Genomic DNA, 27,995 nt, shown 5'->3' on the forward strand with positions numbered 1-27,995 from the left:
TTAAACTAATTAAGTTTTCACTACAGCAGTAACAACTGCAATGGCACTGTGTTCATCCAGCCTGGGTCCAAAACATGAACATTAAGTATGGCCAACACTAGTATATCAGAACTAGAGTAGAAAAATATGTTTGTGCAAGTCAAAACAGAGAAACAAGTATTTCACCTGTCAATTTCTGCAGCAATGAATTATTATATATATATATATATATATATATATATATATGGACCAAGCAACCATCAACCCCTCTAAGCTTGCTTTCCATGTTCTATTCCCTATCACCAGGGTAAACTTCCACACTTGGGAATATTTTGCTACAGTCAAAACTACAGGTTGACAGGTCTGTGTACAAGTTAAGGTTCAGAAAAATAACACCCAAAGAAATTACCTGCTGCCTCCAGTAAGGCTTCTAGTCTTGCTTGTGTTTCTGGATCCACAGTCCTCAAGTCCGCACCTTCTGCAGCGCTCGATAAGAATAACTCCGACGTGGTTTTAAGTACTGGGTTATCAAGATCTTCTTGGTCCAAAATAAATGATTCAACCTGTTTGCCAAGTTAGAAAAAGAATTTTACTATTGTTGAAGTTTTATACTTCACTTTGTATATCAGAAAAAAACCCACAAACCAAACGAACTGTACCGTCATAATCATGTTTTAATTGGACAGGTTATAGGATACACCAGTAAAAATCATCTGGTCATCAGCAAAAAGGTAGAGAAATCCACAAAAAGAAAAAATTCTACATTAAAACCTGTTTGCTGTAAAAATTACAATTAACAAAATCTTAAACTATAAGCATGGGCAACTCAGATTAAACACTGAAAGAATGTTATGCACATTGGACAGGTAACCAGCAAAAGAGACTGCTAAAAGAGGCTGTAGCATCTTCATCACCAGAAGCCTGTCCACCTTGTTATTAAAAAAAGCTGTCAGTAATGACTACAGTACAGCTGAACCCATCTGAGCCCAGGGAGGGACCCCATGGATTCCCAAGGTACCTTTCAGTTCTATTTTAACAGTAATTTCAACTAATGTAGCACAAGGATCTTGTCTGCTTCAAGTAGAAACAAGACAGTTGACTAAAATTCAGACCCAAAACATCTGTTTCCAAGCTGGCAGGTGGCATTACCCCAGTCATTAATGTTTTCTAGACAAGAACAGATACATACAACAATTAAGCAAGCAGGTATTCCAACCAAGCAGCAGCAATGCCGTCCCACCAGTGGCCCACATGATCTCCAACTACGAGCTCACAGAATTGCTCAACAGAACACACAGTAGTTTTATGACAACTTGCCAGAGTAAACAAGGAGGATACCTGACTCATACTCTAATGACAGCACAACTACATTTCAGAATCTGTCCTAAGTTCAGAAATGGTTTCCTCTGTTTTCGGTAATATTTTAAGGTAAAAACACTATTTCATAACTGGATGTTATCTGTTCAACACTATCAGTGTCTTAAATAATGCTGTAGATACAGGACATGCTCATTATACACACATTGCTGCCCTTTCCCACCTCCTGCCCCAGTTCTCCTATTTTCCCTAATACTTTCTCCCTCTCCTTCTCACCCCAGTAGTAAACAATCATCATACTCAGCCCTATCACACAACACCCTAACAAAGGGTTGGTTTATACTTCAAAAAAAAAGAAAACCCAACAACCCCCAAATCAGACCCTCTGCGAACTCATTAAGTATCCCACTGTGTGAAACACATCAGCAGGAGGCCTGAGACTACCCAGAGCACTGCTATTCGGGATCAGCTTCAGTTAATCTCTTCCCCTTTTTGATGGGCAGAGGTTTGCAGTGTGATGACACTGTCCAGCCACTCCAGGGGCCCAGGGTGAATGCAGGAATACAACAAGCATCAGGGAGAACACGAGTTCTACATCTCTGTGGATACCCCTGATACTGGCTGGATTACAGGTATTCCATCCCATATGTCAAGGCACAAATATTAAAGCTAAGACATTAGTCTATGATGTAGGTCTTGAAGCAGCAAGACTTCTAGATTAGTCCTGCTAATGATCCTGAAGAGAGAACTGTCACTGTGAGAAAGACTTGAACAAGTGGAAAATTAGCAACCTAAACCAGTGATACAGACTTTTACTAGAAACAAAGAAGAGCTCTTCAGAACTCCCAGCAAAACATCTCCCTACAGAAAGAATGCCATCTGCAGAGCTCAAATTCTAGGTTATATCCACCTAGACAGCTTAAGGACTCTGCTGGCATCCCCTATAATGCAAATCTGACTTCTGGAAAAAATCACCCTTAGCTCCGTAGGGCTTCAAGGGTTTTCTTCTCCACCCCTCCCTGCCACCCCCAAACCCCCCAGACACTCTGCCAGAAATATTCTTCATACTGCAATGGTGTTTGTGTGACCCAGCAGCCAGCAGAAACCCCACTGTGTGAGTGACACTCATGTGTCGTGACACTAATGGACTTTTCCCTTTTCGATGCACCTACCAGCAGCCCTCCCTGTACAGCCAGGCCAGGCAAGGTGAACACCCCACCTCATGCAACTCAACTGACAAACAAGCACTGCAGGAAGGTTCAAAGCAGCTTCTTGCAAGCCTGAACTTCCAGCCTCAGGAGCAGCCTGAAAACACCCAGGCAAAGCCAGGCATCAGCCTCCCAGAACCCTTCCTGTCCTGCTGCAAGTTTTAAACCTCGGGCTTCACGGACCGTTTTCTCCCCACCTGCTGGCCCCCCAGTTCAACACTATATATTGAGAGGACATTACCTGTAACAATGCACCTCTTGAACCTGAACTGGTCTTAATTCACCATTCACAAATACTCTTATCAATTTGCATGGAACTTCTCTCCCCTACCAATGGGAAGTACGTTTTGCTTACAGGAACCTCTTAAAAAAAGTCTGTCTCTAACATCAATTATGCAAATGCTACTTACAGATAGAGCTTTTATTTAGGGTACAAGCTGGGTAGCAAGGGTGCAGTCTGTGCTTTCCACCACTCCAGTCTTACCACCTTCCAGCTCTGCTTTAGGTTCGCAACTGTACTCCCAAGGATCTCACACAGTTAAAGTGTCATACAGAAATCTTGCTTCATATACATTATTTTCTTCTTAGCTTTATATCACAGCAAAAGAAAGAAGGCAGCTGCTTTCATTATCTCTGCACATTTTGAGCATCAATTTTTAGGTTTTGTTTTGACTTTAGTAAGAGCTTAATCACATGCCCATAGCACAAACAGAAATGGAGTGTGGAAATACTGAAAATCCACATGTGAGTAGCTGCACCGTGGTGGTGCCACAGAACAAGTGTCCATGCTTTCCAAGTCAGAACAGCTGACTTTTATGGTTCTGTAAGTCAAGGCAGTTTCTCACACACAATACAAGAAAGAATGAATGGTTGATCACCTATCACTAATAACTGAGTAAGAAATTACCTAATCAATCAGATTTCTCTTGTGAATGGCAGTGACCTGTGATCACATTATTAATATATATAAAAATTAGAAACCCTGAATATATCAAACAAAATTTTTTAACAAAAAAAACAAACCTCATTAAAAAACCCAAACCAAACAAAAAAACCTGAAACAGACTTCATGTTAACATTCCTGGAAGTCTTAATACACTGCTCATGTGGTAAAATTTAGGCCCTCTGCTCTATCCTAATCAGATCTGCAGCCAGTGATAGAGTAACCGGTCACTGTGCTATTTTTGGATTATTTTGAGAGCTGCTTTGGGCAGTTAATAAGCATCTTACTTGGTAAGGCTCATTAGTAACATATGGATCCAAGATATTATTCTAACTACCTAAACAACTGCAACTAGTAATAATTCCCAATCCAACCCAAAAAAAAGCTGGTGGCTGCCTGGGCTCTGAGGACAGGGTGCTGAACATCAGCTCACCACTACATCGTCATGTCACACACTCATCCGGAGGAACGATGGACCTTTCCTGAAGTCCTGCCAAGGACTCCAGCAGCCTCACAGCTCCACAGATCCAGTTACACCGCTGGTTCCTCCCTCCACAGCAGCTACATTCACAGCTATTTGGGCTCAACTACATCAGTATTTATATGTTCATACCACGACTGAGTTTACCTCGGGTCAGGGGTACGTAAAAGCGACTCTGCAAGCACCAGCATCACAACCAGCCAGCAATTCTTGCAAGATGGGCAATGACATACAGAGTTAGAAACACATTTCTAACACAAAGTCTAAAACTCATCTCCCTTACACTAAACTCCTGCAAAGAAAAGAAAGTACCACCTCTCCCAGAATAGCCCAGCTCACAAATAGCCTGTTGCTGACACAGGCTACTGACGATGGAAAAGCCTCCTGTCTTAGCTGCATGCTGCAGGTAAGAGCAGAGGCAGACACAGCACGTTGTACCTTCTCTTCCACTGGTGCTGAGCTCATAGTTCTAGGAAGACTATCTTCATAAACAGCAGTGGCAGGAAGGACAAATTCCTTCAGCTTGCATTTTCCAGACACACCGAGCTAGGAACACTTTTCTTGGAGAGAGTCTACAAATCATAAGGACCCTTGACTGGGACTCCTGAACTCCTATTGATTATGCAAACAAACAACTACCTGGTTATCTCCTGTGTTAGGTAGCCCTTCCTAACTATTTCTATAACAATTCTATACAGACATAGGTCTAAACAAATCTGAACAGATGCAGCAGGATCTTTGCTTCCCTAGGGCTGATACAGGCCTGGAGATCAGGCTGCAAGTTCATGCTGATGAAGTTGGAACTATTTTCATTCCATAATTATTCAACAAGATGTTCAGTGTTGATTTAGGATCACGCTAGGAAGCTATTGTGGTTTTGTCTGATAAAACTAACCTCTTACAGTTTATGTTGTCACATCCTTTATCCTGCTGAATGCCAATCTCTAACTACTACTTGTACCTGTGCTTGAAACATTTTGGGGGATGCTGGCAGGAACTGAGTGACTGTAACACTAAGTCAATACTGAAAGTGAGTTTATTTCTCACATTTGCCATCGAACCCCTTTGCACGTGGAATTTAAAGAGCGTCAGCCTCACAACTGTTACTTTCTCCTTGGAATAATTATTTGTAAAGGACTCTGTCACTGACATGGCACTGAGGAGCTTCCTGTGACAAGGCCACCACTACACCCCTGGTGTAGACTCTTCACACCAGCAAAAGGCCTGGTTTTGGTTTACCTTAAGATGTACTTTTAACACTGCCACCTCCAACCCCAGCCATGCCAGCCAAACATTTCTGCACCTGCAGCAGGTAGCTTCCTTGCACTACTGTTATGCCATCTATTGAACCTGAAAGAGGGAGACATCCACAAAGGCAGGTATTTTCACAGAGCTTTTCAGCAGGACCCCAGCACCCTGCTCTTTCCTGGCACTTCAACACTAGAGGGGAAAAAAACCCAAAACATTTGAGAGGTATTTTAGAGACAGCACATAAGAACAACATCTAAGCAATGTAAAGAACAATTCAGACATCATTGAGGACACAAGACCATCCTTGCTTTGTTAGGCTTGAACTGTCATTTCCGAAGTTTCTTCAACATAAAACATAAGAAGTGATGTCAGTCCAAGACAGAAACCACCAAGATCTGCAAATCACCAAGAGATCATCTTCCAGTGCTGGCCCCACAGATCCTGTGATTACAAAGTATCACAACAACCATGGGGAGTTGAGGGTGCCTGGGGGCATCACCACCTCCATAGAGGAAGGCTAGCATACCTGAAGCAGTATTTCCAGAACTGCTCACCCTGTGACACACTGGGCAGCTATCAGACACTTTCACAGGCTGATTTAGCACATCAAAGAGGGAGAAAACTTAAGGCATGGGGAATAACTTTCTACCACTTTTCATGGTCTTACAAAGGCCATAAGCTGGGCCATCATTCTTCTGGGAAGAGCGAGCCATGAGATGTGCTCAGCTCCCTGCACGGCCACAAACCCAGCTGCCCCGCACGTTTAAGCATCTCTGATTGCACTCACACAGCCTTTGCTTAGCAGCCTGCAACAGCAGCATTGCAGGCAGCAAATTAGATTGGGAGGGTGGGGAGCGGAGGGATGTAAATCTATTAAGCTCCAATTACAATAGGAAGTTGACTAACTTGAGGTGGGATTATCTAAAGGACAGCCTTTATTCCAATATCTATTAAGCAATTATCAGATAATGCAACAGGCGACTATAGGATCCAGGCTGTACTAAGTTCATTCCAAAACACAGGTTCATTGGCAAACACTGCTATAGATACAGTGTAAACAAAGGTGGACACCCCTGTATGCTTTGTCACTGCAGACAAGTACAGTGCCTCTCCATACACAGTACACTCCACAAATCCAAGGCTTGTGGATAAAACTATCCACGTGTTCTCCATGTGTTAGCATGCAGCCAAACTGATCTCAGCATCACCTCAAGCTGACCAGAACAACAGGCAAGACAGCCAGGAAGCAGAAAGGCCTGACACTCGTACGGCAGCACCTCTCTGCTCCGTCCAGCCCCCAGCCACAGGTCTCAGGCCAGGCACCCCAAGTCAGCAGTCAGTTCTCCAAGTGTTGGCTAGCACCTGAAACATGCAGATAGAGCAGGACACCACAAGTCATGCTTTATGGGGCTGCTCTTCCATGCCAGAGACTGCACTGTTTCCTTGCGCCAATACTAAATGTAGAGCCAGTACCTGTCAAATGGTTCACAGAAGTTTAACCACTTAACTAACTTACAATCACAGAATGGGTTAGGTTGGAAGGGACCTTCAAAGCCATCCAGTCTGACCCCCTGCAGTGGGCAGGGACATCTTCACTAGATCCGGTCACTCAGAGCCCCATCAAGCCTGACCTTGAATGTCTCCAGGGATGGGGCCTCCAACACCTCTCTGGGCAGCCTGTGCCAGGGATCTGCCACCCTCGTGTTGAGGTAATGCCCTGAATCTCCCCTTTTCCAGTTTAAACCATCGCCCCTCATCCTATCACTCCATGCCCTTGGGAACAGTTCTGCCACAGCTTCCTTACGGGCACCTTTCAGGGACTGGGAGGCCACTACAAGGTCCCCCTGGAGCCTTCTCTTCTCCAGGCTGAACAACCCCAACTCCCTCAGCCTGGCTTCACAGGAGAGATGCTCCAGTCCCCTGATCATCTTCATGGCCTCCTCTGGACTTCCCTCCTAAAGAAGTCAACTGACACAAGATATCCTTATGCCAATTCAACTAGTTTTGAATGCTACAAACTACACGCTACCACATGCCTCTGGAGAGAGCTGTCTGGTTTATGGTTCTTCCACAAACAATACATTTCCAATTCATTAAAACACTGTTCACAACAATAAGCCCAAGACACAACTGCACCCACAGTTAACCCCCCCAAAAAACCAAAGCAACAGAACACACAGGTTGAGTCCTCTTGATATAAGAGGCAATATTGAAAAGTCTCTCTGTGTAGCAGAAAAGAAAGCATTACTCTTCTCAGTCACTACTAAAAAAACCCCCCAACTGTTAAAAAAACAGCCTGCAGCCATCACATATTCAGTGTCCAACAAAAAGAATTATGACTGAGTTTTCCTGATGTACCAGAGAATCTTTTGCAGAAAAGAGCTGCAACTGAACTGAAACTGACACCTGAAGTCTATTTAAAATTCAGGTGAATCCCAGCAAATCAAGTGCCTGTTCTTGACATCTATAGTCATAATACTGAAGAAAACCATTGAGCAGAAAACAGTAAATCTTACAAAAATAAACATCACTTACACTAAGCACTCATTTCCCAATACTCTCAGTCTGCTCTGAAGCACATTTTCAGTACTCCATCTTCCCCACATGCTTTAAGATTCCCTCCTCTTCCTACAGAAGCAACCCCTCTGCTTCCCTCACTTTAAAGGTGTAGCTTATATTCTGACAAATCAGAACACTGAAGCAGGATTATTGCACCCACTTAACCAGGGTTTGCTGTGTGGGATCCCTGCTCAGATATTAAATCCAAGTGAAGGAAGCTTCAAAACAGAAGATGAACAAATGCATTTGTTTGCTGACAGAAAATCTCACACCCACCCATGATGGAAAGTTTTCTAAGCCACCTTCCTGGGAATGACCTTTTAAGATCTTCTATCAATCCAAAGGGACATGGTGCTCAACAAGAACACACACACCCCACCCAAAAAAATAAAAATCATACAAGTGGATCCAGTCAATGCAGCCCAGTCTAGTAATTCAATCACCTGTTCTCAGGCCAACCTGTGTGTTTCAGACAAGAGAGGAGTCTCAGCATTTACAGTGACTAATTAACTTGGGAGTTATCTAGTGGCTCACACCAAACTGAAAATCCTACTGGGCTCTCTGCTCTCCTTAGAGCTGAGGTTAGCAGTAGCTGTTTTTTCAAGGCCTGTACAAACAGGCCTGTGCATGCTCTACTACTGCAAAACCAGCAGAAACCACAGTGTGACTACCCATCCATCAGTTAGCCATTTAAAAGAAACTATCATCATTAACAACAGAGCAGAAATCCCCACCTAAAGTATCAGCCGCTGTAAACTTGAGGTGTAGCTGTGACAGAGCACTGAAATGTAGTGATTTTAAGAAAAAACCCCAATGAAAATATGTACATTAATACAAGGTACTGAGTTTAGCCCAACAAATCCAAGATGCTGAGTATCCACTTCAGAGAGTCCCTTCTCCTCTGGCCACCTTGTCACACTGTGGGTGAACACATACTCCAAACAGGTGATGATGCTCTGAAGCCATCATGATGAGGAATGTGTCTCAGAAGTACACCCCATTCAGCCCTGAAAGCTGATCTCTGTTTTTTCCCTTGGCTTCCAAATACAACCAATTTATTACCTACCCACCATGTGACACCATTAGTTTTATTCATTATTTTGGAAAGGGAAGAGTTCAACAGGGTCAGGGATTTTCCTAGAAGAAAATCTTAGTTAATTAGTAATCTCTAGGTTTTACTGAAGGCTAGTAAGAATAACTTACAGACCTGGCTGAAGCTTAACGCCCATGAAACGGGCACAAGAGGTGCTTTTCAGCTCTCCCACTGTCCAACAACCAGTAAAACACGGAGTTTTTTCCTTCACAAATGAGGAATCCCTTTTCCTGAGGTATAGGCATACAGTTAGGTAATTCTCAAGACCTCCCTTGCTCAGAAGGGCCAGCCACACACATTCCTTCTCACTCACCAGCTGCATTCTGACAAGTACAGCCCAGGAGCTCAGCTGTGAGTAACCCCTCTCAGCACTAGGACACTTTTGCTCCAGATTCTGGCACGCTTTGGAAGAGCTAATCACGAGTCGAAGTTTGGAAAACAATCTGCAGCACAACTCCCTCTTAAAAGCAAAGATGAGTAAGCAGTCTCATCCCATGAAAAACAATTAAGCAGTAACAGCATCCAGCACAGCACCAAGTCTTTTCTATGTTACTGTAACATGGTTTTCTGTGTGCATTTAAACTGAAGATGCACAGTGCTACAAAATCTGAGAAAACTCAACAGATTTTTATAAGACTTTCCGATAATATTTTCTTAGGTAACATTAAGTAATGAGTTGCAAGAGTGAAAGGAAGACATTATCCTCCCATAGGATGAATTTCCATAAGTGTCACTTGCTCAGCATTCCTCCAGAAATACATGACATGAAATCTTTGCACCTCGACAAGAAAAAGGGAGACCTTGATGTCAGAGGAGAACAAAACCAACTAACCCCCCAGAAACTAGCTATTAACAAGGGATATCAAAAGGTCAGAGCTCACACAAGCCTATCATAGTAACTCAATGAATCCTTAAATCCAAATATTCATATACCTGTACCCATTTTGCCCCCCTCTTACTCAGAGGCAGCACGGCTTTATTGCACAGACTGTGGGAACAAGGTTACTGCAAAGAACTGTTGGTACAATGGGAAAGTTAAACTAATCTTCAGTTTATCATAGAAGACCAAGGTCAAACGAGGTATCAATGACAAGGTTTCTGTTTAAGATAACCCCTGAAGCCAGGAGCTATTCAAAAACTTCCTAAATTTACACAAGGACTTGAACAAGTCAATGATTTCTGAAGTTCTGCTTACTGTATCCCATTCCTCACATAACCATTCCCATTAGGGAGATAAGCTTTACTTGAGGAGCTGAGATGGTATTTGCATGGCACATGGGCTGCTATCAGGAAAGGAAAATGAAAGCACTCTACTGAAGATGGAGGCTTCACAGCTTAAACACTGAGTCCTGCAAATAGGCACCAGAACAGATGTAGAAGTTATTTTGCTTGCTTCATGAAGTTTTACATTTTATATATGGAACAATAAACCTCTCTTAGAGGTCAGACTTGACTCTGGTTTAAATCCAAGAGTTAGTTTTACCCTCCCAACAACAGCTTGATACTTACAAGGAACATTCATACTGTTACAGTAACACACAATGACCCACTGAGATCAAAGTTAGGCAGCCTCCTCACCTGCAGGGTCCAGGCCCCAGTTCAAACCCCAGTTTTAAACTCCTTCAGCAAGCACATCAGTTCAGTGCTGTTGCTGCTCCTCATTTTGGAGGCCAGGCTGTGTGCATGCACAGAACAAGGAGTGCCTTTACACCCTCCTTCCTTCCACACTTGATTTAAGTGAATACCCCAGGGGTGACTCAAGCACTAAGCACCAACAAAGTTACAACAGCATCATCCCCCTGTCCTTACAGGGGTATTTTCAGGCTCCTTGAAGATGGGGAGAGAGGAGAGCATCCCAATATGAAGACCACAAGGGAGCAGCTAGGTAGCCCAAATTTATCAGAACACAAGAACTGGTGATTCACCAGCCTTGTCACAATGCTCAAACAAACCCACCCCCCCCACACCCCACCCCCCCAGACTGTAACTAGTTGACTAGTGAAACCTATGTGCAAATTTGTAACTAAATATAGATGTTCTGCTAAATTTGGTCAATCTCTCTTTCCCAAGGGGCTGCACCACATATTTATATAATTATACAGTAGTATTTGCATCTTTTCTCTCTACACCTATCATTAGGAGGCGATTGCTGACATTTATTTTAGGTCATGCAAGCAACTGGGTCAAACTGCAGGGAAGGAAACCGGAGTTCTGCGAGGAACTTCAGAAATCAGTTCATCCCAAAGCAGGAGTGAAGAGCAGCTCCCAGAGCTAGATAGACTCTTTCTGGCTACCACAGGCCAGGCTTTCAAAGTTATTGATACCCACTGCAATTTTTCCAACAATTAAGATGTCTAATCAAGCTGGCAATGAACAAACACCCTGCTAATCAGCTTTCTGCATCCTTAGACATCATCTCAATACTTTTGAAAACCAAACCCATTATCTCTCAATGTTTTCTAATCAGTGAGTAATTATTGAAGAATATTTTCCAGTTTGTCCCACCTCTTATTTCTCCTAACTCTTTCAAATCTGGTTTTACATCAGATTTTTGAATGGCCAAGAAAATGCCACTACTTACAGTATTTAAAACACAGAAAGCTTAAATTTGCAAGCATTGAATTAACCTCAGAAGTCAACAGTATCTTGTATACGAGCAGCAGTGCCACGTTAAGATGGTTCATTTCAAATTGGCAAAGTCATTGCTATGTTAGTGAACAACGTGTGTATTTAGTCTGAATTCAAAACCCAGTTTAAAAATTAAGAAAATTAAGATTAAGCCCCAGACAAAATCTCCAAGTGCTGAACTGATCTGGAGCACATGCCATTCAACTATTAATTCTACTCATTGTAGGAGGTAGGTTATGTCTGATTTTTAATTATGCTTTATGTAAATATCCCCAGAGGCTTATGCAATAGGTACAGGCTTAAGTAAGGCAAGCTGGTGGAGGTAGGCAGCCCGCTCCAGAGCAGGAAGCCGAGAGCCGAGTTGACTCCACAGCCAAGGGGTGGGGGAGCTCCAGTTGCCATCCAAGGCCTCCAAGCCCTTGAATTACAGAACATGAGAGACTTGCTGCATTTCTACACTCACAGCCAAAAGCCACTTACTGAACTGAGCTCCAAGATCCTCCTGTACTTCTGTCAGCACAGCTGGCTTCTCCTACTTGATTTACAACAGATCAGCAAACCACACAGCCCTGCGAGCACTAAGGCTGCCACATTTATCACTTGCTTCAACTCCCCATTTCTGCAGCCCAGCCTTCTGCCACGGTGGGTCTCAGTAAGAACCCATGTGCTCTGTGGCCTAAAGCCCTCACTCAGCCACTGAGGACTCCATGGGCTTCCCAGAGGTGCACTGTCAATGGCTGCCCAGCCTGCACACACCCCCCTCCACCTACTGCCTGCACAGCTAGTTCAGAGGAGGCTGCTTAAAGTGGTGCTAAAGGCATGGGCATTGAGTGCCAGCAAAAAAAAAAACACATAATAATCAGGAGCAGCAGTAATACATTCAAAATTACAACAAAAATCTCCCTCTCAACATGTTGCAGGCTGTGTCCAGACCCTGATCAAGCTCAGAAGGCAACCAAGCAGCTATTTACACCAGTGTCAAAGCCATCTCACCTCTCAGACTGCAACTGGCAGTGGAGAGTTCTCCAAACACCCAGGCTTCTGTTCTGAACAGAAACGGCAGGAAGCCTCCCAGCCCTGTCCCTCCATGTCCAAAGGCATGCTTCAGCTTGCAACTGTTCCCATTTGCATGTGATAATTTTAACTGGTAATTCTAGAAAAATACTTTATCCAGCTGCATTTCAATTTCACCTCCCAGACCTGACACAGCTCATCCAGAGGAGCCGCCGCAGCCCCCGGCTTCCCAGCTGGGGAGCTGACTGGTGACTGCCACAGTGGACACTGAGCTGGGAGACCAGAGGCAGGACAAACATGGTGCAGTCTCTTCACTGCCTTCATCTATCACATGGGGACAGTGCTCCTGCTGTAATCTACATGAAGATCTTATGCAGGAAATGCAATACATTTTAAAAAAAAAGTTAAAATACTTTACTCTCTTCCTTCTCCAGATAAACACTTCACTACTACTCCTCCTGTACTTCCCCGATGATTTTCTTTTCTAATTTGCCACTGACTAATCCAATTATTTTAGTGTATTAAACTCAGACTAATACAAGTATACAAAGCCTTAATACCACCACAGAGACAGCAGAGCCTACAAAATACTGACCCATTATTTTTATGGCTTCAAAAGTAGAAAAAAGGAAAAAAAAAACCACCACAGAACAAGGCAGCATGGGAAATGCTCACTTTATTTATTTTAATTCTCCCTTCTAGTCCTCACTAATTCCACTCACTGGTAAAGGCATACACCCAAATCAGTGACTCATGGCACAAGACCACAGTCCAAACAGTCACTGGGTTTTCAAAGCAGTGCTGTTCAAGGATTGCAATATTCCATCCCAGGGGATTCAGTGCCTTTTGTTTAAACAAAAAAAAAAAAGAAAACCCCACCAAAACCCACCCCACACCCCCCTCCCAAAAACAGGTGCTTCTTTATTCCTCATACATACAGGGGAAAAACAAAACTAAAAATATACTGCTGGCCCTTCTAGCCATACCCTGTAGTCCAGCGATGCTGCACGGCACATCCCACCCACCCATGCTTCCTCCCCAGGTTACTCTCCAGCATCACACACACAGGACAAGAACTCCCCAGCCAGATCAGCCCAATTCCTCTACATGTATTTTGGAAGCCTCAAAGTGTTTTAATCCCAACTTTTTTTTTTAATTATATATTTTAAATGAGAAAGCTTCTCCCAGTTGTTTTTTTTTTTCAAATGAGTAGTTTTACTTTAACAGCTGTTTGAGAACTTTTCTGACCTCCACACCAGCCTGACAGACACATTATTTATAACAGGCCGTCTTTCTTCACACTTGCTATTAGTCAAAATGCCAACAGAGCACCTAGTAAACACTGTAGCTGTTCAACCTTCACATCCTCTAAACGATGGGGCAGGTTCAAAAGGATAAGCTTTCTCTGCTCATCTCCTGAAGGGCCACAAGCCCTCTGATAAAGCTCATTTCCCAACATTTCCCAGGTTCTGTAAACACTGCTTTGTATCTTCACAGACACATTAAAATAGGACATAAAAGACATCCTAGAGAGCAGAAACTCCTAACTTGTAACTTACTTGTGTCCTGCTCTACCTACTGCTCCCCCAGTTGCCCAAAACATGGATGTACTTCAACATGTAATCAGATGTCACCCCGTGCTCAGGATACCAATCATGCAAGCAACACTCACACACAAGCATTCACCTGCCTGACCATCAGATTTCTAGTTTAATGTCCTGCTCTTCACACTGTCTCTAACTTAGGTTAGATGGTCACAAGCAAAGTGCAAACGTGGGCCTACATCAGTTCAGTCACTTTTTTATTCAGACAAGACCTATCAGGAAGGCTGGACAAAGAGCATCATCAACTGAAGACAAGAAGTTTAGACACTGGAGGATGAATGCAGGCCCCTATTCTTCCCATCTCTTCAGAAGAAATGTAGACACACACTAAAGTACCCACTCCAGGGCCCAAAAGAAAGAATGTGGCATGTATCACTTTGCCTACCATCTTCTTCCTCAGGCAAAGGGCACATAAGTATAGAACATCAGAAACCCAGCAAGCTCCTGAGTGCAAGCCACCTTCTCCTGCTTGCTACTCAGACTACATGAGGGCTACCATCATGGTCTTCTTTCTAAGGGACAACTAAGGAAATAAGATTCACCCCTCAGTATGGGATGAGATAGTGGTAGAGACAGATAGAAGCCTCAATTTATCTTCTCTCCCTAAGCTACGTAAAGCAGTGCTAGTTGCTACTTTAAAGGCCCACCAGTGCTCCATCTGGGCTGGGACAAGGATCCAGTCCCTCCCCCACACCATTCCCTTCAAACTCTCAGCAGGTTTGGAAGATCAAAAGAAGTCACCTCCGTTCTCCTCTTCCATCTTGTTGGGTAAGAAATATTTCTCTTACACAAAAGTGTGTGTGTGTGTGTGTGTGTGTGTACACAGACGGGATTTAGCAGGGCCTGGGAATTCCTTATCCTCCCTCCCGAGCCTAGGGAGGCAATACCGGGGACCGGAGGCGTTACTTTGTTCTCCGCTGGGTGGAGGATCTCACCTCCTCCTCCTCCAAACCTGGTTCAAAGTGGAAACCACTCCTAGAGGTCAGGAGGCAGCAGCACGGGAGACATCTTTTCCCCCACCCTCCACACGCACAGAGGCAAAGGCGAGCCCCAGGAGGGAGCAGGCGGGGCGCCCAACCCCCTTTCCCCGGGGCCCGCCGGGAGGCGCGGCGGTGCCGAGAGACCCCCCCCTCCACCCCCCGCCTCAGCAGCAGGCCCTGGGCCGCCCTACCCGTGCGGAGCCGACGGGACCCCGCCCCCGCGGCTCCGGTGCGGCCGCTCACGCCCATGGCGGCGGCGGCGGCGAGTAGGCCCAGACCGGCGAGGTGCGAACGGCCGGGGTTCGGCCCGCGACCCCCGCGCCCGGCCGAGGCGGCGCCGAGCGCCCCGCTGGCGGCGGCGGGCCCGACGCGGCGAGCGAGAGGGCGGGCCGGCCCCCAGCCGCTGGCCGGGCCTGTCAGGAAGCGGCAGAGGGGAGGGCCGGGCCCGCCGGCAGGATCGCTCACCTCGGACACCTCGTCCTCGTCGCTGCCGGAGCCGCCGCCGCCCCCCCCGCTCCGCAGCACGGCGGCCGCCAGCTTGAAGTCGAGGGCGGCCTCGCCGGCCGCGGGCGCGCCGGGGCCTCCCGGCCCGCCGGGCCCGGCCTCCCCGAAGAGGCGCACGGCCCGCAAGCCCAGCGGGGAGGGTCCGGCCGCGGCGGGCGGCTCGGCGGCGGGCGGGGCGCGGGGAGCGACCGAGTCGATCTCCTCATCGCCGACGGGAGGGGCGGCGGTGCCGTCCGTGAGCATCGCGCTGATCCGGAGCCGCCGCCGCTCACAGAGCCCAGCCGTCTCCGTCCCCTCACGGCACCGCAGCAGCGCCACTAACTTCTCACACCCTACCCGGCCGCCGCGCCGCCCACTCGCTGCTCCGCCCGCACCTATTGGACGCGCTCGGCCGACGGCGGCGCGCTATTGGCCAAGGCGCCCGTCACTCCGCGCCGCGTCACACGCTCCCAGCATGCTGCCCTGAGAGCGCACGCCGAGGCGGTTAGACTCCCCCCTCCCCCGTCGCCCCGCCCCGTTCCTCCGGCCTCTCTTCCTGAACCTCCCGGAAGCTGATTGGTTGTCTGGAACATCAGTCACGTACCTCGACAGAGCTGAGGGCGTCGATTGGGCGAGCGGGCTGTCGGTCAAAGCGATCCCTGGAGTTCGGGGCTCCGGTTGGCCGCAAGGCACGTCGCTCACAACGCGCGGAGCCTGGCGCAGCCCGATTGGCTCCTGCCGTGCTCGGGGCCCCCCCTCCCCTCCGAACCTTTCCGAAGGGCTCCGTCAGCGCGAAGGGCGGTCACGTGCCCTCCCGCCGCGAGCGGCGATTGGAGGCGGGCGCTGCCTGTCGAGGCGCAGGGCCCGCCCCCTCCCCTCCCGCCCTCCCGTCCCTCGGGCGGGCCGCCATAGGCCGAGCGCGCCGTCGCTCTGCTCGCCTTGCCCCCGCCGTGACGACACCGGCGCGGCCACGTGGCCTCTGTCAGCGCTACGGCCGGGGGCCGGTGGGCGGCGGGGGAGGGTGGGGGGGGGGGCTGGTGGGGAGCGAGAGGGATCCGCGGGGGGGGAGGCGGGGCCGGGGCGGACCCGGGGACACGTCCCCGCCCGCCCGGCGACCCCGCAGCAGCCGGCCCTGGGTCTACGGGGCTGCCCGCGGTCCGGGGCGATGCATCGGCTGGGCCTGGGGGAGGAGAGAGGGCGGAGCTGGAGCCGGCGGCGCACCCGGCAGCCGCTCCCCGCCCCGCGCCGGGAGCGGCCCCCGGGGCCGAGCGTGCGCCCCCCGGGCATCACCTACATCCTCCTCGGCGCCGCTCTCCGCCGCCCGCCGCCCGGCCGCTGCCTCCCTCGGCGCCGCGGCGGGCAGGAGACCGTCCAGCCAGCGCAGGTCCCGCGGGGAGAAGACGCGCTCCAGCCCCCTCCGGATCCCCACCAGCGCCAGGAGCTGCGGCAGGGAGGGGCGAGGGGCGGCTCAGCGGCTCCTCTCCCGCGCCCAGACCCCGGCCGGGGGACCCTGCCAGGGCTCGGGGGGGGGGGGGGTCTGGGTACGGCCACGACCCCCCTGCCCCGGGGGCTGGGGCGGTGCTCAGGGCAGGGCGTGGGCAGCAGCCGCCCCCAGCACCGAGGCAGCGTTGCCCGGTGAAAGGGGCTGTCGGTACCATCACTGGGAAAAGAAGAGCGGCCGCGGTGGACTTGAGGGCCCAGAGCAGGGCCAGGCACAGCAGCTGGGTGATGGTGAAGAGGTGCACCCGGTGCAGGGGCACATGCTGGAGGTAGGGGAGGTCTGGCTGGTGCTTGGCTGGCATCAGGAGCAGGCACACGCGCTCTGTGAGCTGCAGCGACAGGGCGGCCGGTGGGTCACACGCCTCCAGCCCGGGGGCAGCTCATACCCACCTCCCACGCGGGCTGGGGGCTGTCAGGGTGGGCTTTCGGCATTGGGTGTTGCAGGCCAGCCCTCCTGCCTCCTGTGCTGCCTGCCAGCACGACCCCTGGGTGGGTGAGGTGATCTGCAAGGTCGTGGTACCACCGCTGCCCGCTGCCGGGGAAGCACTTCCCAGGCAGGCATGGGGAAGGGACTCGAGCTTGGCCTTACAGGATTCATTGAGCGATAGCAACCCCTTCATTCCCCTCCCTGCGTGCAGCTGCCTTTGTCAGAGCACACCTGGGATTCCCCAGGCAGAGGGAGGGAGGGAGGGACTTTCCCAGCCTGTCATCCAGAGCAGGGTAATGTAGGAAAATGTAGGAATTGTGGAGGAAAAAAAGGGAATTTTCTGAATTTTCCCCACTTTCTGGACTGGGGAATTTTTTTCCCTTTGTGGGCTTCTCAGGGAAGGCACAGAACTGTCACATCAGCAGCAGTGCCAGAAACAAAGGACCAGCAGGTCCCAGCTCTGTCTGCTGCTCCAGGATGAGGATGTCCCTGCGGCTTTGAGAGTCAGTTTGGGTCCCCCACTGATCCCTCCATTTCTCCCAAACCATCTCATCCATCAGTGCAGAAAGTTGCTCAGGATCCTCAGCATCCCAGACACCCCCCTTTCCCCTTCTTTTGCCCCAGAAAGGTCCCTCTGTCCCTTCAAATGGGGAGAGACCCACGCCAGGCTGCGCATCACACAGAGCTAAAATCCAGGCTCTGTTGAGCTGGAATCAAGCAAACCCCCTCAGCCCCAAACCAGCCCCGAGCAGCACTCCCAACACAGCCACCCACTCACCTGGATGCTGTTCAGTGCTGCCACCCCCATGTGCAGAAAGACCCCGTACAGCACCGGCATCGGGATGTGCTGCAAGACACGGGGCAAGGGCTCAGCAAGGTGCGATTCCCCAAGGGGGCTGTGCTGGCTGAGGGTCCCCTCCTGTACCAAAGCCCACACACGTGGCTGCAGCACGTGCTTCCTTCGTTTCCAACAGCCCAGTTTCATGTCATGGCTCTGAGGGCGTTAAAGCCTTGCTGTGCCCCCAGCCGTGCTGCGAGTGTGGGGCCATCGCAGTGCTCAGAGAGCAGGAACATGCACCGAGTTCCCTGCCCTGATTTCCAGCACAGGGTGGGACCAATCTGGGCTGGAGATGGAGAACACAACGCTGAGCTGCTCCGTGACGTGGCTTCTGGCTCAGGGCCTGTGAATGCCAGGGTGACCCCAGCACGCCACTTGCCTTCCTACCTCTTCTGCTGTAAACTGTCCCGTGCCCCCTGTGTTGCTCTGTGTGCTTTGGGTTTCTCCCAAGGCCGGAGATGGGGTTAACTTGCTGCTGCCATGGATCTCAGCAGGGACACAGGGACTGCCCAGGGCTGGGTTGGCTTCCCGAGCATCACACGAGGGCCCTTGGAGAAGCAGCATTAATCTGTTTGCCTAAGGCTGGAGACAAACTGCTGGTCCTGGAGCTGCTGCAGGTGTACTGGGGGGATCGTAAGGATCCTTGCATGAAGGACCAAGCCAGACGCATCCTGGAGCCAGGGAGGCAATAAGACTTCCCTGGGGGAGGCTCAGAAAAGCCCACAGACACCCCTCACCACCCTGTACCTCACCACCAACAAAAAAAAAGCCAAAAAAAAAAAAAAAGGAGAAGAAGCCAAACTTGACCTCTGATTTCTCCGCCACAAAAGTCACAGAAGGGTTTGGGTGGGCAGGGCCCTCAGAGCCCCCCAGTGCCCCCAGTGCAAGGCACCTCGGTATGGCCATCCTGTGGTACTCAGGCCAAACCCTTGGCCCAGCCTCTTCCCACACAGCTCCCTTCCTGTCAGCCAGGCAGCCCACAGTGGGTGGGTGAGTGGATGGATGGATGGATGGATGGATGGATGGATGGATGGATGGGTGGGTGATGGACAGCAAGGTGAAGAAACCCCAGCCTTGTAGGATACACATACCCTCCCCTGGAAAAGAGGCCAAACCCAGCAGACAAGCTCCCTACCTTGAGGACAGGTGCCATGAAAACAGAGAGTCCTGTCAGGATGAAGACAGCCAGGCCAGTCAGCCTCTGCTCCCTGTGGGGAGGCATCACGGGTGTTACTGGTGCCCCGGGGTCCCTCAGCAGCCCACAGCCTTCACTGGCCCTCCCAGTCCCCAAGGCCACTGCTCTTTCAGCTTTGGTGGCCATGAGGACATCACATCAAGTGATGCCTGAGCAGGGTCTGCTGGCCAGCATGGGCAGGGGTCCCCCGCCTCCACAGCCAGGGCCAAGGGTTCCCCAGGAGAGGGGTCCAGGCTCCTTGCAGACCTGATGCCCAGGAACTCGGGGCGCTCGCCAGGGGCCGAGGTTGTGCTCTCCTTCCTCAGGCTCTCCATGTGTGCCAAGGAGATGACAGTGGCTGAGACATACCAGGGGAGGCCAGTGGCAGAGGTGACGACCATCAGGAGAGAGACACAGAGGAGGTCCAGGTGAAAGCCTGCCCCTTTCTGTAGTGGGAGAGGCAGTGGGGCGTGGGTGAGCCATCTCCCTGGGAGCACCAGGGGGCTGGCAGCAGAGTCTCCCCACCTTGCCAGGCAGTTCAGGGCGCTGCTCTTCCCAGGCTGCCCCCTTGGCCCAGGAGGCTCAGCTGGGAGCTGGGTCCTCCCTGGTACTGGGGTCCTGCCCGTCCCATGTGCCCTGCTCACCTGCAGCTTGTACTCCCTGCGGTTTAGGATGACAGCTGTGATCTGCTGGTCCATGAAAATGAGAATGGTGATGAGGACAGCAGGCACGGCGGACACCAGGCAGACCCACCACGGGTTGGCTCTGAAGGGGACGACAATCCAGCCCCGCAGTGGGTTCGTGGGCTGTGGAGAGCAGAACAGTCACAGCAGCTGTGGGACCTGCAGCACAGCTGGGTCATGGGACCAGCCCCAGGTGCCCAGGTTGGAGCCTGAAGGCACCCAGGGTTGCTCCACCTAGAGAGGAAGAGCATCCTCTCCCATTCTGGGGATGCTCTGGGGGGGTGCAATCCCCAGCCCCCAAAGAGGACACCCCAGATGTGGCAAAGCAGGGGCTTGCTCTTGGGCACCACAGAGCAGGAAGGAGCCAGGCACATGTCTGGGAGCAGGTGGAAGTGGCACTGAGCACTGGTGATGGCAAGACCAAGGAGGTGACAGTGAGCATGGGCTGCTCTGAAGTGCTGCCAGACCTGCTCCACACCCAGGGTGGGGAGCCCAAGCCCAGACTTGAGCTTGCGTCTCTCGCTCCAGCGTGAGCTGTACCGTGATGTGGTGAGGCCAGGATGGAGCCAGGGCATTTACAGAGCGTGGGACTGGCTACACTTCAACCCCCTTCTTGTTTGCTGGGGTGAAGCAGCAGGAAGGACAGCAGCAGCATGTCGGGATGGCCACCTTGGGGAGCACAGCCCCACCCCCTGAGAGCGCCATGCCCACCCCACCGGTACCTTCAGCTCACTGGGGACAAGGAGCTTGGGGGTCTCCAGGCCCAGGGTGGCATCGACAGCACAGGAGGTGAGGATGGCCAGGATGATGGCAAAGTCACTCACCAGATTCCGCACCTGCAGGTGGAGAGAGCTTGGCCTGGGCTGGCTGGGGTGGGGGGGCTGCCCTGGGAGCACCCCTGGGTCACAGCACCCAGAGCCATCCCCTCACTGCCAGGAGAGGTGGCCGTGCTGCTGGGGCAGCTGAAGGATGCTTACGCTCACAGGGAAGTATCGGCTGCTCCTGAAGCGCTTGAGAGCAACACAGGAGAGGAAGGTGCCCCCAAAGAGCAGGAAGGAGACGAGGGTGACATCGGGTACATAGTGGCAGCTGGTCCCCAGGAGATGCCCACCTTGGCCCAGGCACTGGGTCCTGCTCAGCCCAGCCAGGGCAGCAGGAGGCTGCAGGGATGGGGCAGGCAGCGAGGAGAGGTCACACACAGACACCTTGGGCCCACCCACCTGGGAGAAGGGGCTGTACCTGCCAGGGGGCTGTGGATGAGGGAGGCTGTGTGTCATTCCATGCAGAGCTGTGACCTGCAAGAGGAGGGGGGGGGGTCAGGGGGGAAGGTGCAAACACCATGGGGGTGACAGACTGCTCTGCCATCAGAGCAGCTCCCCAGGCTCTCCCCAAGGGCCCCAGCACCCGCTGATGCCAAGGGAACACCGAACTGGGACACGCCTGCAAAAGGCATGCCTGAAGCACCAGCTGCTCAGAGGCACCACTGGGCCCTGGCTGTGCCCAGCACAGATACCACCAGTACACAGCGTGGGTCCTGGCTGCAGAACTGGTGGGGACACATCTCCTGGTCCCAGGAGACACCCTCCGATTTACAGACCTAGCTAGAAATGGCACCAGTCACCCCCACAGATGCCCACCTTCAACCCCAACCCATCCCATCCCATCCCACCCCACCATAGTTGGGCAGGCAAGAACAGCATCGAGCACCCTCCTGCTCCCCCCAGCACCTTGCCCCATGTGTAGCTGGGCGGCAGGGTGCCCATGGGGTTTGAGGGCGGCAGCATCCTGCTCCCCACCAGCCCTGAGGCTACCTGGGCTCACCCGGGCTGGACAGGTTGCAGATGCAGCTGTAAGAGGTGACGTCATCCAACCGGTACCGCCAGTTGATGGGGAAGGTGTCTGCCAGGCTCCACATCTTCTTCAGGGCGTCGTGGATGAAGATGAGGCTGATGAGGGCGCAGAAGCCTTCCTCGGTGAAGCGGGTGAAGTATCGCACCAGGTGGCTGGCCTCGGTGGCCACCAGGATGAGGCCAAAAAAGGCCACCCAGAGGCCAATCCAGAGGCGAAATTCCAGGTAATCCAGGCCGTGGTCTCTGGTGGGAAGGGTGACCCAAAGCCTGAACAACGACAGCCACCTGGCACGATGGTGGCCTGTGCCCCGGCCAGGGGACAGAGCCCCAGGAGCAGCCCCTGGCAGGGCTCTTACTGGCTGAAGGAGAAGAGGAGGCGCTCAAAGACCAGCACAGGGCCCGTGCTGCTCAGGATGGTCAGGGGCTGGCCAGAAAAGAGGCAGAAGATGAACCCAGCAAAGGCCGTGCCCAGGAAGCTCTCCAGCACCCCCTGAAATGCAGGGGAGTGGTTCCAGGCACAGAGCGGGGGACAGGGCTCCCTGCAGTCCCTGCACCTCCCTGCACCGCAGCACTTGGGGACCAGAGAGGCAGGGGATGGGTGCAGGGTGTGAGCAGTGCTTAGGGTGCCCCAGGGCTCCCCCGGTGGGAGGTGGGAACCAGGCAGCCCAGGGGCTGAGGTGGATGGAGTTGGTGTGTGGCACCCTGCAGCGGCACCCACCTGCATGTTGGCAGTGGCCTCCCCCAGCATGCCCCCGAAGGTGATGGCATTGGTGACCGTCACCAGGTAGATGTAGAGCGCTGCTGAGAGGCACTGGGGGTGCAGAGCGTCCGAGAAGTCGCTGCGGTACCACGGCATCTTCCTGCGGACGTCTCGCAGCAGCCCCCCGAAAAGCCTAGGGACACCATGGAGCAGCCCCACACCCCCAGTCAGCCTCCACACCTGAGCGAGCTACAGAGCAGGGGACAGGCCCTTCCATGGGGACACACCGGCCCGGAGTGGTTTGGACACAGTGGCCTCGTGCTGGGGAGACACAGCACCTCGCCCTGCACCCCACCGTCTTCATCCTTCAGGCACCCACCTGCCCGTCCTCTCCAGCTCCTCCCTGGAGTCCAGGCACCCCAGGCCAGCTCTGTCTGCAGCTGCTGTCATGTCCCCATTGTGCTGGGACTGCCGATCTGGTGGGTGCATGGTGGTCCTGTGGCAGACCAGAGCCTGAGACAACAGCCCTCAGGACCCAGCTGCATCTAGGGGACACTGAGGGTACAGGGAGGATGGGGAGTGGACAGGGAAGATGAAGAGGGGTGCAAGCAGGGTTGGGAGGACCTTGTGTGTTCCCTGATAATGAGGAGGAGACAGATCAGGAGAAGGAGAGATCTTCAGAGAACTTCCAACCAGCCATAGGATCTCCTCCAGCCCCAGTGGGACTAGTTTTGGTGGAGGAGCCAGGCAGAGATGGAGGTGTCCTGCCCAGAGGATGAGTTTCACATCCCAGTGCTGACACCCAGCATTCCCAGCAGCTCCTGCCTGAAGGGTGGGCAGAGCAGTTTTGCCAGCTGGGCTTGAGCTGTGGTCACCAGCCAGAGCTGCAGAAGGGGCTTGGCTGGAGAATCACACTGGTTCCTGAGTGGCTTCATCCCCATGGAGATGTCCATGTCACGCACAGAGGTCTCCACCTGGGACCCTGCAGAGGCACTGGCAGAGTCTGCAGGTACCCTCCCCCCAGCCTACCTCCTGTGTGGAGACAGCAAACCGCTCGATGGAGGAATACGGGCACTGGGGTCCCATTTCCCAGGAGGAAGCACAGCCAGCTCCTCTAGGAATGCCTCCATTCCTGTGATGAGGTCCTCTCGATGCTCAGCCTGCCAGGCAACCCTTTGAAAAAGCTGCAGGGAGATGTTGGTTTAGCCCCCACATCCCTGTGCTCAGCTGCTGGGAGCTGCCTCCCAGCCTGCAGCCACCACTGAGAAAGGGACCCATCCACTCGGTGCAGCGGGTGCACCTACAGACCCACCCCACACCCTTGTTTTCTTATCCTGGGCAAGGGAGGGCACCACCTTGCCCCATCCTCTGCCTCCCCTGGTGCAGCCTGCAAAGGACAGGAGCCCTGGAGTCTTCAGCCCAGGCCTCACACCAAGCCCATCCCACCCATGGGTGCTGCACCAGGCTCACCTCATCTGTCAGCAGTGTGGCCATGGCCCTGCCAACTTCGTGGTACATGTTCTCTTTGGCTTGGGGACCCAGCAGAATGAAGAGGAACCTGTGGGTGAGGCCATGCATCTCCTGAGAAACCATCTCCTTACCAGGAGATGCTTCTCCTAGAGGAGAGCACGCAGGGACACTGAGGACAGCAGCTTGAGGGGCTGCTGCCACCCTAAGTGGTAGCCACTGTAAAGAAACCCCACTGGAAACCATGAGACACCAGGACCCTGGCTGGACCACAGGGTCTGCAGAAGCCCAGTCTGGGGCAGAGGAAAGGAGGACAAGTCTTTGGGGCAGAGGAGGAGACCCTCAGCTGGGGATGTCTGTGGGGTTGAGCTCCTGGCTGTCCATAGGGTCAGGAATCTGGCTGGCAGGAGCATCAGCATCAGGAGAGAGAGCTCACCAGCAGGTTCAGTGGGACAATGGGAACACAGGAGATTGGGAAGAGGGCTCAGTGTCCCTGAAGGAATATGGCTGAAGTGCCACACCCCAGAGGGTGATGCAAAATAACGTCTCCAGAGGGACAGGCCACCCAAATATTGAACTGAGTCTACTGCTCCTTCCCAAAACTGGCAGGAGCAGTTGCCACCCTGTCACCCTGCAGCTGCAGAACGGTGCCAGTGATGGTACCCCCAGCAGAGCTCCAGAGAGGGGGCAGGGGGGCTCCACTGGCAGCACCAGCAGAGCTGAAGGGGGACAAGCAAAACCTGCCGCAGCCCTGATGTGGGGTGTTGGTGCTGGAGGCCTCCTGGAGCCTGTTCTGAGGGTTTGGGAGGTGATGGGAGCTCCCTGGGGTTGCTTTCACCCAAGCATCTCCATCGAGGCACTGGGGAAACCTTAAGAGGTGGTGGCCCTGGGCAGGAGACAGCCCCAAGGATGGCTGCATCTGGCAGCCAGCACGGGCTGGGCACAGGCAGAGGGGACGGCACCGCGGGCACAGGGATAGGCAGCGTCCAGCTCCCCTTCCCCTCCTGTCTGGGGAAAGAAAATACAGGGCAAGGGGTGGTTGTGAGTCCCTGGAGAACCACGGGGACGTCCTGGGGACCTGCCACCCATCTCCCATCAAGGAGAGAGCAGGACGTGAGTTGATGTCCTGCTGTACCCAGCTCCCCGATGATGGGTGCTCTGGGCAGAGTGACCAGGAGGTGGCAATGTCCCTCCTGATCCCCGCCTGCCGCCTCCGCAAGCTGCCTGAGGGAGTCCCCAGCACAAGGGGAACAGGGACCATTTCTCCTTACGCTTCCAAGGATTCGTTCCTCAGCCATGGAGAAACACCTCCCGCCCTGCTCCTTTCCCCCCCCCGACACCAGCATCGCCGCAAGAGACAGCCCCCTCCATGGGGACACGGGGACACAGAGGGGTGTGGGGGCACGGGTTACCTGCTGGGGAGAGCCACTTCAGCCAGCGAGCCCAGGACCACCCCTGGCCTGAGGCGGATGAAGGCGGCGAAGGGCTTCTCCAGGAACTCCACTTCACCCACAGCAACATGGGCAGCCTCAGCCCCTGCTGGGATCTTCTTCTGAAACTGGTTCCTCAGCTGAAAGGGAAAAGGATGCAGCAGCTGGATGCTCAGGATGCAGCCGCTGGGCCCAGCCCAGCTCCATCCTGCCTTACCTGCTCCTTCAGAGGCGTCGCAGAGAGCTGAGCCTGGGGCTCAGACCTGCCTTCAGCCCTCCCTGCGAAGGAAAAGCCCAAGGGAATGGCCAGCACGGGCACTGCCACAGGCTGAGGGCAGTGGAGGGACGCCCAGGGGGGCAGCCCAAGGCCAGGCCCCGGTCCTACCTCTGCAGGGACAGGTGCTGAGCTGGGCCAGGCGCTGCAGCAGGGATGTGCTGGGCTGGTGCCGTGGCTGGCGGAGCAGGAGGGCTGCCAGCTGCCCCTTGAGCTCAGGCTGCAGCTCTGCTTCTTCAGGTTGCTCAGAAAGTGCCTTGTCTGCAACAAGGATGGGGACAGTCCTGACTGCCCCTGGTTCACTGCCCAGTGCTGGGCTGCCCAGGGAAAAGCCTGCTTTGCTGGAGCAGCAGATGTCCACCCCAGGTATCCTATCAGGTGCTTTTATATAGGGACCTCCTGGTAGCCTGGTACCTCCCTGGCCATGGGAGTGACCTTTACATTCCCCACATACCAACTATTTCCTTGAAACTAGGGGCCTCCAGGTCCAGCAGCACCGTCCCCTTCTGTAGGCACGTTCTCAGCTGGAAAAGACTGTGCAGGCGGAGGACTGGGACGTGGGGCATGCTCCAGCGCTCTCCATCTTCCTCCACCTTCTCCTCAAACTTTATCCACCTGCCCAGGGAGATGTGCAGGGTCAGCAGCAGCAGAGTCCTGTGCCCCGTACCAGGCAGCTAGAGATGAAGCTTGGGTCTATCATGGGGCTGCACAGGCAGAGGAGGCTTTGAGGGGCTCAGGGGGGGCTGCAGTGGGCTCGTGGAGCAGGGGCAGGTAGGCAGCCTCAGCAGTCCTGTCCCCATTCCTGCAGACCCACACCACCCTCCAAATCTCCTGAGCAGGGACATTTCACCAGTCAGGGCATCACAGAAGGGTGGGCTCTCACAGCTCTCACAGCTCCATGTCTGTCTCATGCTGGGAACCCCAAAGCTGGACACAATGTCCCGGGGTGGGGGATCTCACCAGAGCACAGCAGAGAGGCAGCACCCCCTCCTCAGTCACCGATAAGCCCAGGAATTGGCTGGCTCATGTCCTATCTGCCACCCAGCAGTACCCCCAGGTCCTTCTCTGCAAGGCTGCTCCAAACCCACCCATCACCAGGGACTGGGAGTCACCCTGCCATCAGCAACACTCGCTGGAGCCACACCAGACGTGCCTTGTGCTGTTTCCCATGCTCAGGCCGTGCCAAATATTTTCATGCTGGATACAGACAGAGCTTCCCTTTGTCCCCAGGGGTGGGCACGCTGCTGTGGGGTGGCTCCACGTACTGCATGGGGAGAGTGTGCCCTAGCAGAAGGGTCCCCTCGTGCCAGGGAGAGGAGGGCTGGGTGCTGGGGAGTGCTATCACAGCCAGGGCTGGTTGTTTTGCCCCTGCCGAGCTCCAGAGGTGTGGTGTGGGGACATCCCAGACACGGTGCTGCCCAGCACCAGCACCATGCTCTCCCCAGCTCTTTCCATTGGGCATCAGCACCCCCAGCCAAGCCCACCTCCCAGCCCCCTCCTGACAGGTCAGGCAGCCAGATCTTGGGAGCATCAAAGCACCATCCCAGTCCTGACTGGAGTCAGAGAGCCAGCAAAGGCAGGAGCAGCAGCAAGGGTGCTATGGCCATTCGGCATCGCTGCCTGCACCCTGCCCGACACCCTGCCCTCTCTCATGAGACCCATCACCCCAAGCCAGGCAGCAGCAGCGCAGGACAGAGGGCAGCAAGCAGCTACGCTCGGAGCTGAGGTTGAGGAACCACCAGTTTGGGGAGATGGGGTGGGGTCCATCGGAATGGGGCTTTGGATGGCTGGGCTTCCCAAAGTGTCTCCAGGAAGCCTGGCCACTGACGGTGTGCCTACCTGGCCTTCTCTCTCCACTCCAGGCCTGCTGCGGTGCTGAGGAGCTGGTTGAGCTGGATGAAGAGCGGAGGGCAGGTGGTGCCTCCCCTCTCCTGGCGCTGCAGGGAGGCACTGGCTGGCTTGGCCGGCAGGGTCATGTGAGAGGGGAAGGTGCTGAAGCCTAAAGCTTCACGGGGAGCTGTGGGGCTGCTCCCCTCTGGTCCCAGCTCTGAGTGAGCATCTGCCGCCTCTCCGGCGCTGGTCGCCCCAGGCACGTGGGCTCGCATGACCCCT

At 53.2% G+C, this 27,995-nt stretch overlaps 2 protein-coding genes across 2 annotated transcripts in view; both read right to left on the reverse strand.

The window, feature by feature from the left end:
- Positions 1 to 15,804, reverse strand: part of LOC311195486 (ankyrin repeat and KH domain-containing protein 1-like) — a gene marked incomplete at its 5' end in the record, with an annotated part of 107,659 nt that extends 91,855 nt beyond the window's left edge. Inside the window, one exon of the mRNA XM_084268890.1 lies at positions 15,249 to 15,804. Within this exon, the coding sequence (XP_084125016.1) occupies positions 15,249 to 15,804 (556 nt within the window). The remainder of the gene's footprint in view (positions 1 to 15,248) is intronic.
- An 874-nt stretch (positions 15,805 to 16,678) lies between these two features.
- SLC4A9 (solute carrier family 4 member 9) lies at positions 16,679 to 27,988 on the reverse strand (the record flags this gene model as incomplete). The annotated part of the gene is made up of 19 exons (XM_084268892.1): positions 16,679 to 16,981; positions 17,196 to 17,369; positions 18,246 to 18,314; positions 19,441 to 19,513; positions 19,747 to 19,925; positions 20,124 to 20,285; positions 20,885 to 20,998; positions 21,140 to 21,322; positions 21,402 to 21,457; positions 21,984 to 22,255; positions 22,369 to 22,502; positions 22,731 to 22,905; positions 23,092 to 23,208; positions 23,742 to 23,896; positions 24,183 to 24,270; positions 25,592 to 25,749; positions 25,827 to 25,888; positions 26,338 to 26,498; positions 27,723 to 27,988. 19 exons carry the CDS (start codon positions 27,986 to 27,988, stop codon positions 16,679 to 16,681), a joined length of 2,901 nt encoding a protein of 966 aa, XP_084125018.1.
- Between the last annotated feature and the right edge of the window lie 7 nt (positions 27,989 to 27,995).

Source organism: Gallinula chloropus (genome assembly GCF_964237585.1).
Source record: "Gallinula chloropus genome assembly, chromosome: 10".
Lineage (NCBI taxonomy): Eukaryota > Metazoa > Chordata > Aves > Gruiformes > Rallidae > Gallinula > Gallinula chloropus.